We start from the raw sequence: 17452 nt of genomic DNA on the forward strand, positions 1-17452 counted from the left end.
ATTTCATTTTTGAGCTAAACGCACTCCTCTATGTCGTGGTGGTTTTGGTAGAAGCGGCAGTACTTCTTCTGACCTCTCTTGGTTATTGGGTCTTTCATCAGATGCGGTGGGCGCAGATAGCCTCGGCCTTCGATTTTCATAAGGATCTGTGTCCTCGGGGCAATTAGAGGGGTATATTTCCCAAACTTCTAAGAAGGGCTCTAGGGCCGCTGCGAGCCCCTCTTGCGCTGAGGTGAGACACTCCTTGCTCTCTTCGCCCCTCGCATCTCTCTTTCCTCCTGGAGGGGTCTCCCGCTAGCAGACTCACGACAGGAGGCCATGGCGTCCTCTACATTGGTGTACTTGTTAGCTTGCGCCAACATTTCCACGAAGTCGATGGAGAAGCGCTTTTCCAAGGAGAAAAGAAAGCTTCACGGTGGTAGGTTGCTCTTTACTGCTGACATCGCGATCGACTGATCTAGGTCGTGGACCTCCAGCGTCTAATATTGAAGTGGCAAATATAGTCCCTAAAGGACTCTTTCTCCTTCTGCTTGATGTCGAATAGTATATCCGAGCCATGACACTGTCTTCGGCTAGAGACGAAGTGGGTCGTGAAGAGGCGAGCAAGCTACTTGAAGAACTGAATGAAATCGGGCTCTTTGCGAAGGGCTGCGGGAAATGCCTTGCAAAGCACGGTGTCGGTGGCTCCGTGCAGCATCATAAGAGCCTTGAAGCTCTCAAGATGGCCTAGGAGATCTAAGGGGCCATCGTATGGCTCTATCTAGGGCATCTTGAACCGATGTGGCATCGGTTCCTCCATGATCTGCTTGGTAAAGAGGGGCTCCAAGGAGAAGTGAGGTCATTGTTGGCCCTCGAAGCATGTCCCCTAAGGGCCCGAATCTGTCAGCCCATTTTTTCGATTATCCAATCGAGGTCGGCATCCCGTCAAGACGAGACTCAATGTGGCGAACAGGCGAGAGGCTCTAGACGAAGTCCTCATCAGAATGGGAGCTCAGAGTATGTCATTTTTCATTCCAGTGGGGATTGCTCCGCCGAGTATGCCAGCTCTGGTGAGATCGCTCCAAATCTCGGCATATTAGGGGCGGTGGCTGACTATGCGTATGCCATGAGCCGGTGATTGAGAGTGGTGGCTGGGTTGGCCAAATTCTGGCTGGACCATCTCCGGTCGCTCTACTGCCTGCTGCAGCACCTATACCTGTTGAGCGAGCAGGTTGAACTGCTCATTGTCCATAAGAGCGACAGATTGTTCCGGTGGAGTAGGTTCTAGGCTCTATCATTACCCTCAGCAGGTCGGTGCGTGGCGTTGCGAAGCACGCGATGCGCCGAGGGTTCCTCGTAACTTCATGCTGGTTGTCTCTTCCTTCGATAGATGCCAATGTTGCTGGGGTTGGTGGTCCTTCTAGCGCCAATCTGTTGCCGCCGAAACTAGGCTGAGGTCAAAGTGCAGCTCGAACAACCCTGAGGTCGGCTACAGGCAAAGCTGAGCAGGTTGACCGAGGTGCGAGGGATGGTTCTCCTCCATGTGTGGCCCGAAAAAAGTCCGGTTGCCGGAGAGTTTTCGATGGAAAACCCTTTGATGCCTAAGTCAAAATTAAAAGACAATAATGTGGAAGGAAAAAAAATTTCAGTAGAGTATAGCAAGGTCCGTCGTACCGAGTCCAGTAGGCATACCGGTTGCCTACTGGACCGGTACGGTTCCGGTTCGTACCGAAATCAGGCGGTATGAATCGGAAAGCTCTTCTCCGCCGGAGCCGGAGAAGAAGAAGAGAACGAGAGAGAGCGTGGGGAAGAGAGGGAGACCACTTGCGGCCGCCATCGAAGAGCCGCTGAGGGGCGGCGGAAGCCGGGAGGGCAGCAAAGCCCAACGGGGGGCAGGGAAACCCGCAGGGGCGCGGCGGAGGCAAAGGCCGCGGCCGCGTCCCCTGTTTCACCGTAGTTTTTAATTTGAAAATTTTAAGTGAAGTCGGCAAATCGGTTTTTAAGATTTTTAATTTGGCAACCGATTTGCCGACTTCACTTAAAATTCCTAAATTAAAAACCACAGCCGCGCCCCAAATTAAAAACCTCGGCCTCGGCCTCCGCCGCGCCTCTGCGGGTTCCCCCGCCCCCTGGCCTTCGCCGCCCCCGGCCTCCGCCCTCCCTCTCTTCCCCGCCATAGGTGGTCTCCCTCCCTCTCTTCCCCGTGCTTTCTCTTTTTCTCTTCGTCTTCTTCGTCTCCGGCATGGAACCAGCCTGTACCGATTTTCACGGCTCCGCCGTACCGATAACTGGCCGGACTGGTTCGTACCGGCCACCGATTCGGCATACCATGGAGTGTAGGCTCTATGAATAATATTGCATGCATACCTGAGTTTTCCTGGATTCTTTCTTTGTTTAGGAAAACTCATTTTGTCGTTATTTGGCCGGACGTAGCATGCAATGATGGTCAGATAACAGTCGGTAGTATGGCTGAGGCATGGGTGCCAGTTCGCGTGGACGGCGGACAGTGCTGATGGGGCACAGGTCATGGTGCTGTCACGGTTGTGGGCCGCCAAAGCTGTCGATTGATAGGATTGTCAATACTTGTCAACATGTGTTGATTGTTCTTCTTGACTGATGGCTCTTCGGTTGGGATTGAGATTGCTCACTTTAGTTGGTCGGCTGCTTGGCTGGGGCCAAGGTCGTTCTCTTCGGTTTACATCCGAGGTCGAGGTGTCCAACATTTCTCCCAGCAATATCAATGAATCTATTCAATTAGTCAAGCCTTTACATGTCATTTCAAACAACATAAATCCAAGATCACCTGCCTCTACTTTGTAGGTATCTATATAGTCTTCAATGCAAGATTTGCCATACCGGTTGGTACCGAGCACCGGACCGGTTGCCTAGCGGCATGGTCGGTACGGACCCCGCCATGCCATGCCGTGCCAGATCTGTACTAACACAGTAGAGGAAGAGGAGAGGGCAAACGGGAGAAGAAAAGAGAGAGGAGGAGGGAGGGAGGCCGATGGAGTGTCGGTGAAGGCCGGCGGCCTCCGCGATTTTTAAGTGAAATCGGCTTGCCCAAGCACCAACTTTCGACGGCCCTCCGCCGGCCTCCCTCCCTCTCCTTCTCCCTCTCCCGCTCGCTTTCTCTTTTCTCCTCTTTCCTTCTTCTCCCCCTCCAGCAACGGATTTCATTTTTTTTTGCCGAAACCATCCTGATCCACCGCTAGAATGGCTCGGTACAACTGGAACCGCCCGGTTCGGGATGGTTCCTTTGACTCTAAACCATACCATACAGTACTGGTACTAAACTGGTCAAACTAGCCCCGTACCGAGCATGCTAGCACATTAATAAAGTGGTACTAGTACAAAGTCTGGTACCAAGATGGCGAACCTTGCTTCAATGAATGCTAAAGAGATAACCATTGACTCTCCATCGCTTCATTCTTGATCAGCTATATAACTCTTAAACTTCTTGCATTGTACTGGTTTCTTACATTACTCTTCTATGTTCTACTGCATGCCCAACTTGGAATTGCAATCTTCAGAATTTTCATCTTATGTGCATGAATCAAGTTATTGATCAACTTTTTAAAACATCAAATATCCAAATTTCAAGTTTTATAAACAAATGCCACATTGAATGCAACAATCACGCATATTCCACAAGCATATCGAATGCAACAATTGAATGCATATTCCATGGAATCATGCATATTCCACGGTAATATTAAATATCTTCATCTAGCTCATGAATTCCAGATGAAAACATGATAGCATAAATTAACCAGCCTAGCGTACCTCTTGGCCATTAGGTCTAACCCCATCACTTTTGGTAGTTGTCCCATTAAAACTACTTCCATTCAATTTCGTATATGCGAGCCCAATAAAGATGGGGTAAGGGTTGTTGGTCAACATTGTATGTTGTTTAACAAATCCGAGGATCCAATACCTCCTTCCATCAAATCTTATCACCATTTACACAAGATTCAAGTATCATGCATTTTTCCACCTTGTTGACTAAGAACCAGCATGACATTTGGACCATGTCATGCCATGCTGTCACACAGCAGGCACTAGCATAAAAAGATAAAAAAACAGTATTAACTGATGCATAATTTGGACTCTGAATACTTTCCAAAAACTCAATCATTATTTTCATGTAGACTACTTTTGATTTCTAATATTTGGAGAAATCATATCTCAAACATCAAAGAAGATTTTGAATACTAAAAGAAAATCCAACTACTTATTTTAAGTTAACATGCACACATTCTTAAATGAAGGTATATTCAAGATCATTTTTTTTTATTTTTTCCTTCTTTTCAAAATTTCTCAAAAAATATATATAATGATATGTAACATTACTAAAAATAAGAAGAAAAGTAGTACTATCTCTAGATCTTAAATCAACAATCTGTTTGCCATATTTACAAGTATTCAATATTCATGTACTCCAGAACATTAAGAAATATCATCTGACTATTGAATGCTGGTGAACACAAATTGAAAGATGGTGAAGATTGAGGTTTGAAAACTCGGTTTTAGTATTGGTTTCAGTTAGGCATGTGGAGTTTCAATTTCACAGGCTCCACTTCAAGTTCTGAAGTGTTTGTAAGAAATTGGTAGACTAACCTAGAAACCATTGAACTTAATGAATCTACCATGGTTCTTTAGACATTATATTTATAGACCAATATGTCCAATGACAAAACAGAAATGACAAAATAATTATAGTAAACCAAAATTATGTTGGACGTGCTTTAAGATCAAAAGAGAATTATAATCAAGGGGAGCAATATACATTACCTAAACCGCGGAAAGAAAGCGCTACTTAAGCCATGAGTTAAATTGATCTCAGTTGCTGAATTGTCCATTTCATTATCACTGAATCATCATATATGATCAAAAGTTATCAACGAGAAAAGCTGGAATCCATAAAGCATCATATTAAGATTCTGTCAACTTTTAAGAAGAAATTGGTGAAGAAAGTGAGCATAACATCTCTATAGTTTCTAAGGGCAAAAGCACACTCACTTTAATGGTACTTCATTAGCTTTCAGTTCTTGAAAAGGAGCCCTAATTGCATATAAGGCACATGGCCTATTGTAACAATACTTAATACCGAGCTTTCTTGGAGTCTGGTTTGGACCATTTTCTGATGACCACCCAACAAAAACCAAGTAATTGTGACATCCATGGGAAGATGATGGAGCCCAAACAACTTGACCAACAGTTAAGGATTTTGAAATGCCTTGAATGGCCTGTACTTCTCCACTGTGACATAGATTGGAAAATGTTAGGTTGTAGAAATAGTCATCTCACACATATTTCAATAACTCATACTCATAGACATAGTTTGATGTAAAGATAGACCTGTTAATGTTGACAACAAACAATGAAGGTTTTCTTTTTTTTGAATAGGTTTCACCCCAGTCCTCTTCCCAATCTCCTTGGCCTTTCCAGCTACCACAGTCCTTCTCAGAACAACCTTCTTTCTTGTAGCCCAAATCATTAAATGCTGGTTTTAATGGAGATGGCTCTTCCGCAACATAAGCAATGAGAGTTTCTTTGTGATTCCAGGAAACTCCCTCAAACCTTTAAGAATAATTCAATTTTCAAGTAGCAGTTTAAAAAAAGGAAGTAACACTGTCAATTGTAACACCCAACAATATGCTATCAAAATAAATATTAGGTAGTCAGGTAGAACAATGAACTCGGGCTTCTAAGTCACAAAAACATGTAAGGTATTACCATCCATCAGTATATAGCGAGCCATGAACAGATTGTGGAATATGAATCTCCTTCTCCAACAGAGACGGACCCCATATTTCAAGCTGTGTAGGGGATTCTTTTTCTTTATTCCGAACCACAAGAAGCTTTGAACCTGATGGTGATGGGACAATTGTGGACACACCAGTCATTTCTATAGGAAAGGGGGTCCACTGGAAATCCACTGACTGTTTACTTGTCTTTGAAACATGAGATGATAGAATAACTGTCCGTTTTTTGTTAGCCAACAGATTCACTTGCCCAGTAGAAAACATTGCCCTAGAACAGTTTGCTGCAGTCACAGAAACAAAGGCCAAAATAATCTTGGAGAAAGAAACAAAGGCCAGAATAGATACAAACAATAGCATTGACTTCTGCAATCATTCAGAACATGGGTAGAGGTAAGAGTTGTAAAGGTCAAAAGTCCATACCACCATCAGACTTGAAAATCCATGCCTTGTCAATGCTAGGGATATTACTAAATTCTTGAAGCAATTTAGCCTGAGAAGCATATTCTGCTTCAATTGTTGCATCTATTCCCAGAGGCATTTCCTTCTCTGAGACAGCCCCAGGCACTTGCATAGCTGATGAGGTAGATAACGCCTGACTAATGTTACGAAATGAAGATAATAAACCAGCAAAATATCAACTTCTTGAATGGAAAACAAATCCAAAGCACTTGAGAAAAAAAAAAAAGGCAAAAGTAAGGCTTTCAAGGAGCAATTAACTTCTAAAATTATCGGCGTGTTTTTCAGTTATCCACAATATTGATTACCAAAAACACAAAGAGGAACCAATTTACACTAGGTTGCTCTTAGCAGATAAGGTGAATCAACGCTGATTTACATGAAATACTTTTAAGTAGAATTTTTCATAAAAACCAACAAAAACTATTATACTGTCAGAGATGCAATTAAATATTCTTAAATCGCTACCCAAATACACAAACACTACAGTGACAACCATTGTGAAGCAATGATATCTTGCACACTTTGCCACATAGTTGTATGACAGATGGATCTAAAACAAGTTAGAAGCAAAATGACCGCAATTCAAATTTAAAACATAGAATTGGGCATTTACGTTTTAAGAACTAGCATACAATATTACAATCTATAGAAGCTCTTGAGAATTTCTACGAAATAATACGGGAAAAAAATATAAAAGCAGACAAATAGAAGGGGGAGAAGAAGATCAAGCATCTAAAATCTCCAAAACCAACAATATTGGGCTTATGAATATTCAAGGACTGGCTTAAAAAAAAAACGTGGAAACACTGGCAATGTAGAGAAAGAGAGATTGAAAACCAGTAGGCATCTGAAAGCCGATAACAGAGAGAGAGAGTAGCGGGGTTCTTACGCGGGACTATAGAAGAATTTGAGAGAAGCGGAGCGGACTGAGGATTTGGGGCGGAAGGATGAGGAGGAAAACTGGAGGCCGTATAAATGGGGGGTGGCAGGCAACACGCTGGCCATTGGCATCTAGGCATCTACGGTCAGATCATCCCTGCCAAGATTCGGTACTTTATACTCCTCCGCGGATCATTGTAAAGTCCGATGTTCCTTTTTTTTTTTTGGTACATAAAATAGGTGACGAGGGGGAACCAAGCGGAATTTAGGTCGCCATTTGCGATACATGATAGGCTCATCGTTTCATGGTATGATCTGAAAATCCGTTGGCTAAGATTACCATGATCATCTTTTTAATTGGATTTCTTTGATCTCCAAATCTGCAGCAGGAGAATGCTGGGCCTAAATACATCATTGGACCACAGTCATCCTTTCTCCCTACAGGAACGTTGCTAGATTGAGCCAGTATGAATTCGGGCTAGATAAAGTACCGTTTCTTCGGCATGTAAAATAGTATTTCTATAAATCCCAAGAGGGTAAAAGCAATAATAGGATGAGCAGGCTGACTGATGTGTCTAAACTAGCTTTTTGAGTTTGGATAGACATTATGGATGATTTGTGGAATGATTTTCCAATATTATTGTGCCTTTGAATTGCTTGACTATTAAGGAAGTAAAGTTTGAATAGTCCAAGAAATGTGAGAGAAGCATTACTGAGCTGAAAAGAAGATTGATGTCACCTCTCATCCTCACTATATTTTCTGGGAGTAGAGCTTTTACCATATATAGCTAGGCTTCTAATGAGGGTCGACGATATGTCCTAATGCAGCATGATGAGTTCATGGCATATGGTTTTAGGCAATTAAAATCTTATGAACAAAAGTACTCTATAGAGATATGGACATAGATTTGGGGTTATTTGCATAAGTCTTTGGTCTTAAAATCTAGAGCATTATTTGTACTGTGAACACTATAAAATATTCTCTGAACAATGCATAAAATACATCTTTACTCAGAAAGAATTAAATATGAGGCAAAGGAGATTGCTAGTATTGCTAAAGAATTATAATTTATCAATTAACTATCATCCAAGAAAAAAAGCAGATGCTCTAAGTAAAAAATCTTTAGGTATTGGTTATATTAATCATTGTTGTTGTCGAATCCGGACTGAGGTAAGGAGTACAGCTCGGATAACCCTGAGGTCAATTGGAGGCAGGTTGACGCGTCGAATGCTGGGTTCCTTCGGAGATGCGATCAGAGACTTTTTGCAGGCAATAATATAAAAGGAGGAGAATTTCAATAGAATATGGTCTCTGTGAGTAATATTGCATGCATACTCACAGAAATATTACTCACAGAGTATGGTCTCTGTGAATAATATTGAAGTCCCTTAGGTTGTCCTTTTATATAAAGAAGCTCATTTTGTCGTTACCTAGTCTAATGTGGTGTGCGATGATGGCCAAATAATGACCGATAGTATGACCAAGGTATGGGTGCTAGTCTGTGTGGGCAGCAGGCGGCGCTGGTGGGGCGCAGACCGCGATGCTGCCATGACTATAAGCTATCAGAGGTATCAGTTGTTAGGATTATCAGTCCTTGTTAATATGTGCTGATTGTTATGGCTCCTTGGCTGATCAGCTTCTCAGCTAGGGCCGAAGAGCTCACTTCAGTTGGTTGGCTGCTCAGCTGGGGCCGAAGTTATTCTCCTTGGCTTATGTCGAGGTCAAGGGGGCAGGTCTGGCCATAGATCGAGGTGCCCAAAATTTTTTCCAACACATGCCCCCTTCTTTCAAGATCGAACTGCCTTCTGGTTTAGGCGATGGAAGTCAAATCATTACTTCGATTGAGGACGAGGCTTTCATCATGGGCAATAAATACGCCAATCTATCTTTTGGGGTACTCTTCGAGGCATCATTACTACAGCGATCTTGTGAATGATTTACAAGGGTGTACTAAATAGACATCTCAAGAATAACCTGCATATCACCCAATAATATCACTCTGTTGATTAAGGACATGTCCATACTTAAGCAGATGTGGATTCCCCGATTTTGATAGCCTACATCTTTAGGTCAATTAAGGCTCTAGGAGAGTCCTATTTAACAAGGAGAAAGGGCTTATAAAAAGTTTGCAGGATGCAATAAAAGGCTAAATTCGGTATAGTCATTGTAATAGAAGATCAGGGAAGAGAAGAACTAAGTTCTCATGACTTGGTTGTGTTGAGGAAGAAGAGAAAATGTAGTGCCAAGATCCGATGGAATGGAAGTATTGTTGTTTCTAGTCTTCAAGTTGGTGGAGGAAACAATGGAATGAACGAGATTATGGAAAGAAGTGCGTACAACCTAAATCATGAATTAACCTTTTTGGCTAAGTAAAACCTAAGACATATGATCGGAATTAGGTTGGTTGAGAGGGTTTGCAATTGTTAGGTATTATGAACTAAACTACTTCCTTGAGTAAGACTCTAAACCTAAACTAGAATATTCTATTAGATTCTTATGAATAATTCAAGAAGGTGCCTGGATAGATCTCTTAAGAACAACCAACATATCACCAAAGAGTCTCATTCTATTGAATGGGGACTTGTGCATTGAAAATGTTGGCAAATCTGGATTCCAACCGGTTTTGACATCCATATTTGGGTTTCTTCATGATTTGGAAGGATACTATTTTGATATCTCATGCGTGTTGTTGTTTGTGGGTTTTCCATTTGAAATTTTATGTATAATTCAAATAATTGTGATTTGTACAATAGTATTTGTATTTTTCTGGACTATGTTTATGGTCATCTATATACATAGTAGCTTTTCTTTTTCTAGAGAAAAGGAAGGGAAACCTTTCCATTTCATCAAAGAAATGCAATAAACTACATCAAACAAAGGAGGTGATCTTCCAAATCCTTTTTTACTCGCTAGCTCTTGTATAATGGAATGTTTGGTGTACAATGGAGGAGAAAGGGTATGTTACCAAGTTTGCAAATAGAATAGAAAGGCTTGACATTTAATTCCAAATCATGCTAGGAAGAGGATGGGGAAGAAGAGCTCCAACTCTCATTGCTTAATTGCATTTGAAGAAAAGAAAAAAAAAAGTGCCAAGATTTATTGGCACTCATAGGGTCCCAACCCAGCATATAGGCAAAGGATGAAAGGATGAAAAGAGTTGTGACCTAAACTACAAATCATATGCTTCTTTGGTTGAGCTGAAATAGTCAGTTGTCGATTCCACTGCTTAAATAGTTATTTTATTGTGCTACAAAAGTTTAAACCCAAATCTATAGTTTTGCCATAGCCTTTAATCAAACCCACTTTAAATACAAAACCTTTAGTGAACCCAATGCCAAACCATATTAGCCACATCTAGAGCCATTCCTTAACCACACTTGACATTTCTAAGACTAAATCCTATCTTGATTGATTCACATTGTACGTATTTGAGTGTTAACAAGTAAATTAGATGCAAATTACCCATATTATGACCATACTTAACTTGTTATAAAGAAGAAAAACCCTAGTCATCCCAAAAAAGAACATAGGCAAGAATATTATGTAATATATATAATCGAAGTTTCATGTATAAATAAGTCTGTTCATCACTAATGCAATAAGATTTTGTGTGTATTTTAGGAACTTAAATCTAACTATGACCAATTTAAGTGATATATCTAATTCAGGTCTAAACAAGGATAATATACAAGGAGTAATATCATGATGGTGCTACCTTGATTGTATTAACTTGTTATACAATCAAGTTTATCTTTCATGTTATAGTCTAAAGTAATATGTCCAACTAAAACTTAGACATATCAAGGTTTCAATAAAACTGATACTCCATTATAAAGAAACCCCATTGAAACTATTATTAACCGTTGTAATAGTTACGATCACTGTTAGTTATTTTGTGATTTAGAATTATTCAATATTAAAATAATAATACTATAATAGTTTTTTAATGGCTTATAGCGAAAATAATGGATGACTAATGATGTTATTGTCCAAGTCAATTCATTTATTAAAAGATTAGTAAATGTGGCACAAACTTTTTCGGAAGAAAATTGGCAAAAGTTGAATTTCAAATTGCTACATAAGTATTTTATTTAAGAAACAATACAATTACAACTAACCATCAATGTTCATTATATAATGGTTGTTATAATGGAATAATGGTCAAATAACAGCCATTAATCAAATGATTATTATTTATCTTAATATTATATGCAAATGTTTTAATTCTCCAACTTTTGAATTCCCATAGTGACCCTAACTTAACTTTTATTTTGTTCGTGTCTCTTTCTAATCCTTATTAGCAATTATAATCCAACACAAACTACATGCAAGGATTACTAAAGATCATTTACAATATTTAATAGTATCAAGCTACTTTTTTCGCCTAATATTCTACTATTTATTTAATTATAGTTATGATCTTATTGCTATAAGGTTAAGAGTCCTATTAATTGCTTGGACTATAGGAAGCCAGGTGGGAATTCTAGACCCCACAATCCAAATGTCGACGAGGGAGAAACTTAGTGATCTACTATACCTTCCACTTCTTCTCAAAATGCTACAAGATCAGTAATCTAAACGACGACAAGAAAGAAACTTCACAAACATATATGAATAGTAGCTTTGATTTTGTATGTGTTGTTTTCCTTGACTGTCATTATTGTTAGATTTTTATTAAATAATAATTAAAAGTTTTCATACTTAAAACATATATATTATGTATATATGTTAAGAAGGGAGTGTGGTGTGGATGGTTGGTGTGCCCGCTTGAGGTGCTTGAGGTAGGTAGTTCGAATCTCTGTTCCCTTCTTTTTTAAATCTCTCATATGGAGGATTTATTTACGTGAAGGCTCGGTTCTGTGCTTGTGCTCGTCCGACCCGACGGTCTTTGCGCTCGAGCCTGTGCTCGCTCGGCCCTGCTCGTCCGAGATTACTTGCGCCTCACAGGCCCTGCTCGTCCAAGGTTCCTTGTGCCTGTGCAACCAGAGGTTCTTTGCGCATGTGCCCTGCTCGTCCGAGTTTCCTTGCGCTCGTGCCTCTGCTCGTCGGCCCTACTCGTCCGAGGTTCCTTGCACCTGTGCGACCCAGAGCTGAGGTCGTCCAAGAGACTGAGGCCCTGCTCGTCCGAGGTTTCTTGTGCCTGTGCTCGTCCGAGGTGCCGAGGTTGAGGTCGGACCACAGGTGCAATGAGCCCAGAGGAGCCGAGGTCGGACAACAGGTGCGATGAGCCAAGAGGCGCATGAGTCGTGCTTCGCACCCTTAGCACGAGGAGCCACGTCGCTTCCTCGATAGCACCTCTTCGCAACCGACCTCGCATCCGCTGGCCATACTCCCAGTGTTTTTTCAAACTTTCTTACCGGTTTCGACCGTTGGATCGTTTTTTGGGTCGCGTCTGTCCCGAAGAAGTCTATAAATAGACCTCTTCGGATTAGACAGTATATAGAAAATTGAAAACGGAGAACTTCTATTCTTCCTGTTTGCTGTTTTTCTTTCAATCAATGGGCTTGCTGCATACTGATTCTGGGTTCGAAAGCTTCTTTGATCCGTGCAAATCATTGAGGCAGAAGGAACAGTGCGAGAGGCTGTTGTATCTCAGGAGTAGAACGCCATCCAAGCCTAGTGCACTGTAAGGCGGCGAAATCTACTTCAAGGAAAGTGACCAACATACCACGCCTCAGCATCTCGGGTTCCATTTTTCCACTTTCTCTATTTATTTTCTGTAAGCCTATTTCTGCCTATTATTTGTTGAAGTAGAGTATTATAGATTTAAAAATTTCTGGGACAGTATATTCCCAACATTCTTGAAGTAGATTTCTTCCTACATATAATAGGCTAGTACTTAGAGTTACCCCAATGGCCAATGCAAGTGACCCGGTTCCTCCTGAAAAATTTAATGGAAATAACTTTAAGCGTTGGAGACAGAAGATGGAAATCTTCTTAACCACACTTGGGTTATTTTCCATAATCTTTGACTCTCCTCCAAATGAGGAAGAGAATGAACCAGCTAGAACTTGTAATTTGGAGGAATTTAAGAAGAAAGACTACCTGTGTAGGGGAAGGATTCTGTCCTATCTTACTGATCCCCTTTTTGATGTCTACTGCACTTTTAAAACCTCCAAGGAGATTTGGGATGATCTTAATAAGAAATATGGTATCCAAGATGCCGGAATGGACAAGTATGCTGCTAGTCAATTCCTGTCTTATAAGATGGTTGACACCAAGCCCGTAGTTGACCAAGCCCATGAGTTAACAGTGATTTATCATGAGTTAGGCTTAAGGGGAATGGGAATAACTGAGAGCCTTCAAGTTGCTTGTACCATTGACAAGCTCCCACCTTCTTGGAAAGACTTTGGGTTATCCCTGAAATATAAAACCGAGGATATGACAATGAAAACTCTATTGTCTGCCATTAGGATCCAAGAACAACACCTTGAGAAAGATAATGAGCAACTCATGAATCCTGAGCTTCTTACCAAGGTGAACTTTGTAGAAAGCCAAAATAAGACCCATAAGTTCAAGAACTCCAAATTTGAAAAGGGTGGACCTAGAAACAAAAGAAAACCTATGAAGCCAAAATACCATATCAATAAGAATGATCGGAAGCCGATTTGCTACAATTGTGGGAAACTCGGTCATATGGCTCGAGTATGCCGGATGAAGAAGAAGAAGTATCAGAACTATGAACATGCGCCTTCTCAACCTGCAAATCCACAAACCAACATGGTGCTATCCAGTACTGATCCTACTAGTACTGATGATCGGTATGTAACTTTAAGTCCAGAATTAAATTTGGCAATTTGCTCTACCGATTGGTTAGTGGATACAGGTGCGAATGTTCATATGTGTACTGATCATACCCTTTTTACTACTTATCAGGTCCGGAGTGGCCTAACAGTAACTATGGGGAACTCCACCTCGGCACGAGTGCTTGGAACTGGAAAAGTACTTCTAAGGCTTACGTCTGGAAATGTGCTTACACTATTTAATGTGTACCATGTGCCCGATGGAAGGAGGAATCTGATCAGTGGATCTCTTCTAAATAGAAGTGGTTATTCTTTGTTATTTCAATCTAAGAAAGTGATTATAACAAAGAATGGAACATTTGTAGGCAAAGGTTATGAGTGTGATGGCTTGTATGTAATAAATAATGTATCTTTGGATTTTTCTTCTAATAATAATAATAAAATTGTGCTTTCAATATGTTCTTCATCTCTTTGGCATGCTAGATTAGGACATGTGAATAATAATACTATTAAAAGAATGATTAGCTCTGGTTTATTATCTAATGTTTCATTAAATGAAAAGGAAAGGTGCCAAATTTGTGTTCAATCTAAACAACCTAGAAAACCATTTAAAATAGTAAATAGAAATTTAACTTTATTAGAATTAATACATTCAGATGTATGTGATCTAAATGGAACTTTGACTAAAGGGGGTAGAAGGTATTTCATTACCTTCATAGATGATTATTCTAAGTATTGTCAAGTTTATTTAATGAAATCTAAAGATGAAGCATTTGAGATGTTTAAGACTTATAAATCTTTAGTAGAAAATCAACTTGACAAGAGAATAAAGATTCTCAGGTCAGACAGAGGAGGAGAATACACCTCTAATGACTTGAATGAATTCTGTAGAGTTAATGGAATTCTACATGAAGTTACACCTCCCTATTCACCTCAGTCTAATGGAGTGGCTGAAAGGAAAAATAGGACTCTGCAAGATATGGTAAGATCTTTGCTTGCCAACTCAAGTTTACCTGAGGTTTGGTGGGGGGAAGCAATGCTTACTGCATATTTCCTGCTTAATAGGGTTCCATTTAAAGGTTCTAATGAATCTCCTTATGAACTTTGGAAAGGAGGAAAACCTAACCTAAACTTTGTAAAAGTTTGGGGTTGTTTGGCTAAGGTTAATATTCCTTTAATCAAGAAAAGAAAATTAGGACCTAATACTTTTGATGCTGTGTTTCTTGGTTATTCTCTTAATAGTGTTACTTATAGGTTCTTAGTCATTAGTTCTGATATTAATGGCATAGAAAAGAATACTATAATTGAATCTAAAGATGCTTCTTTCTTTGAAGATATTTTTCCATTTAAGGATAAAATAGAAAAGCATGTAATAAATAGATCTAATGATGCATCTTGTAGTTCGCCATCTAATTCTCTAATTATTCCTAATAATGAAAATGAAAATGAACTTAATGATATTAATGAACTTGGTAAAGGGAAAAGAATTAGGAAAAAGAAAGATTTTGGATCTGATTTCTATACTTTTATGGTTGAAGATGATCCTAAAACTTATAAAGATGCTATGAACTCATTAGATTCTATGTTTTGGAAGGAAGCTATTAATAGTGAAATGAATTCACTTATGACTAATAAAACATGGTTTTTAACTGACTTACCACCTGGTAGTAAGGCTATAGGTTGTAAATGGATATTTAAGAAGAAATTAAGACCTGATGGTTCTATTGAAAAATATAAAGCAAGATTAGTTGCTAAGGGCTTTTCTCAGAAAGAGGGTATTGACTACTTTGATACATATTCTCCTGTGACTAGGATAACCACAATTCGTACTTTAATTGCACTGGCTTCAATCCATAATTTGATAATTCATCAAATGGATGTCAAGACTGCCTTCCTTCATGGTGATTTAGAGGAAGAGATCTATATGGATCAGCCAGAGGGATATGTGGCTCAAGGACAGGAAAGAAAAGTTTGTAGGTTAGTCAAATCCCTCTATGGTTTAAAACAAGCTCCTAAGCAATGGCATAGGAAATTTGATAAAATAATTGTTTCTTATGGCTTTAAAGCAAATGAATCAGATAAGTGCTTATATTCAAAGTTAGAAAATGATTCATGTATTATCTTGTGTTTATATGTTGATGATATTTTAATTTTTGGTACTGATATGAATATGGTGACTGATATCAAAACTTTCTTGTCTAATAATTTTGATATGAAAGATTTAGGTCAGGCAGAGGTAATTCTTGGTAACAGGATTACCAGAATACCTGATGGTATAATTTTTGATCAATCACAATATATTGAGAAAATATTGAAGAAATTTGATAAGTACAACTGTAAACCAGTGAGTACACCTTATGAGCATGGTTTGAACTTGAAGTGCAATAAAGGTGATCCAGTGGCCCAAGAGAAATATGCTCAAATTATTGGGACACTGATGTATGTTGCAAATACAAGTAGACCTGACATTTCTTATGCTATAGGAAAGCTCAGTAGGTTTAATAGTTGCCCTAGTCTTAGTCACTGGGAAGCACTGGATAGAGTACTTAGATACTTGAGAGGTACAATATATTATGGTTTACATTACTCAAGATTTTCCACTGTACTTGAAGGATACAGTGATGCTAGTTGGATCACTGATTCAGTGAATCGAAAAGGAACTAGTGGATACATATTCATGTTGGGTGGTGCAGCTGTTGCTTGGAGATCATCCAAACAAACTGTGATCACAAGATCCACTATGGAGGCTGAGATTGTAGCCTTAGATTCTGCAAGTCAAGAAGCAGAATGGTTTAAGAATCTTATGTCTGAAATACCTATTATGGAAAAGCCTATACCTGCTATCTCTTTGTTATGTGATAATGAAGCTGCAATTAATACTTGTAGAAATACTGAGTATAACAAGAGAAACAGAAGACACATTAGTGTGAGACATAAGACTATTAGATACCTAATTAAAAATGGTATCATAACTTTGGAATTTGTTGGATCTAAAGATAACCTAGCAGATCCTTTAACTAAAGGACTGGCTAGAAGCAAAGTCATAGAAACATCAAAGGGGATGGGACTGAAACCCATAAGGAATCATTGATAATGGCAACCCAACCTTTTCTGACTGGAGATCCCAAGACGAAAGGTTCAACGGGAAAAACAAGTTGTTTAATGATTAGTTAGCACTATAATAAAATGACTTTATGTCATTTGGTCTCTTCCTGTGATGTGAGTGCTAAATACAGCAGAGGTATACGGAAGAGTTTAAAACTCTGAATGAGTCCGAGACTATGGCAAGGTGCTGTGCTGCGAGCACCCTTAGAGGACTCACCTATGTGAGTGTGACTGTGTGGCCGCAGTCTATGGGGATAAGGGTTTAACCCCTAGAGCACTCATGAAACTGAGATATTGGCGCATAAGGCCAGAAAAAGCACCACCTATAATGAACCCAGTATTTGCATTTGTCATGGGTGAAGTATATAGAAATCTGAACCAAAGGATTTGGTTCAAAGCTTTTTAGCTACCACTATACCTTTCAGATGAAAATATACTTTCACTAGGTAAAGGTTCAAAGCCGCAAGCTACCTTTATTGAAGTCGTGACATAAACAAGCCCAGTTTGACTATTTTTTA

The 17452-nt window shown here is 39.7% G+C and overlaps 1 protein-coding gene across 4 annotated transcripts in view; it reads right to left on the minus strand.

Annotated features, from left to right (window-relative positions):
* The window catches only part of LOC103711615 (acylamino-acid-releasing enzyme 1), a 28987-nt gene extending 21718 nt beyond the window's left edge, over positions 1-7269 (minus strand). For 2 of the 4 annotated variants that reach the window (XR_005507159.1, XM_039116603.1), the window contains exons 1-6: positions 7096-7216; positions 6168-6343; positions 5719-6028; positions 5341-5562; positions 5002-5241; positions 4774-4851 (exon numbers count right to left, since the gene is read on the minus strand). Coding sequence is in view for 3 of the 4 variants with exons in the window: in XM_039116603.1 (XP_038972531.1) it covers positions 4774-4851; positions 5002-5241; positions 5341-5562; positions 5719-6028; positions 6168-6343; positions 7096-7211 (1142 nt within the window). In the remaining variant the exon portion in view is untranslated. Of the gene's footprint in view, positions 1-4773; positions 4852-5001; positions 5242-5340; positions 5563-5718; positions 6029-6167; positions 6344-7095 lie in introns of all 4 variants that reach the window. The other 2 variants (XM_017843931.3, XM_039116604.1) reach the window with 2 other exon arrangements.
* Positions 7270-17452: the final 10183 nt, after the last annotated feature.

Source organism: Phoenix dactylifera, unplaced genomic scaffold (assembly GCF_009389715.1).
Source record: "Phoenix dactylifera cultivar Barhee BC4 unplaced genomic scaffold, palm_55x_up_171113_PBpolish2nd_filt_p 000113F, whole genome shotgun sequence".
NCBI classification, from domain to species: Eukaryota; Viridiplantae; Streptophyta; class Magnoliopsida; order Arecales; family Arecaceae; genus Phoenix; species Phoenix dactylifera.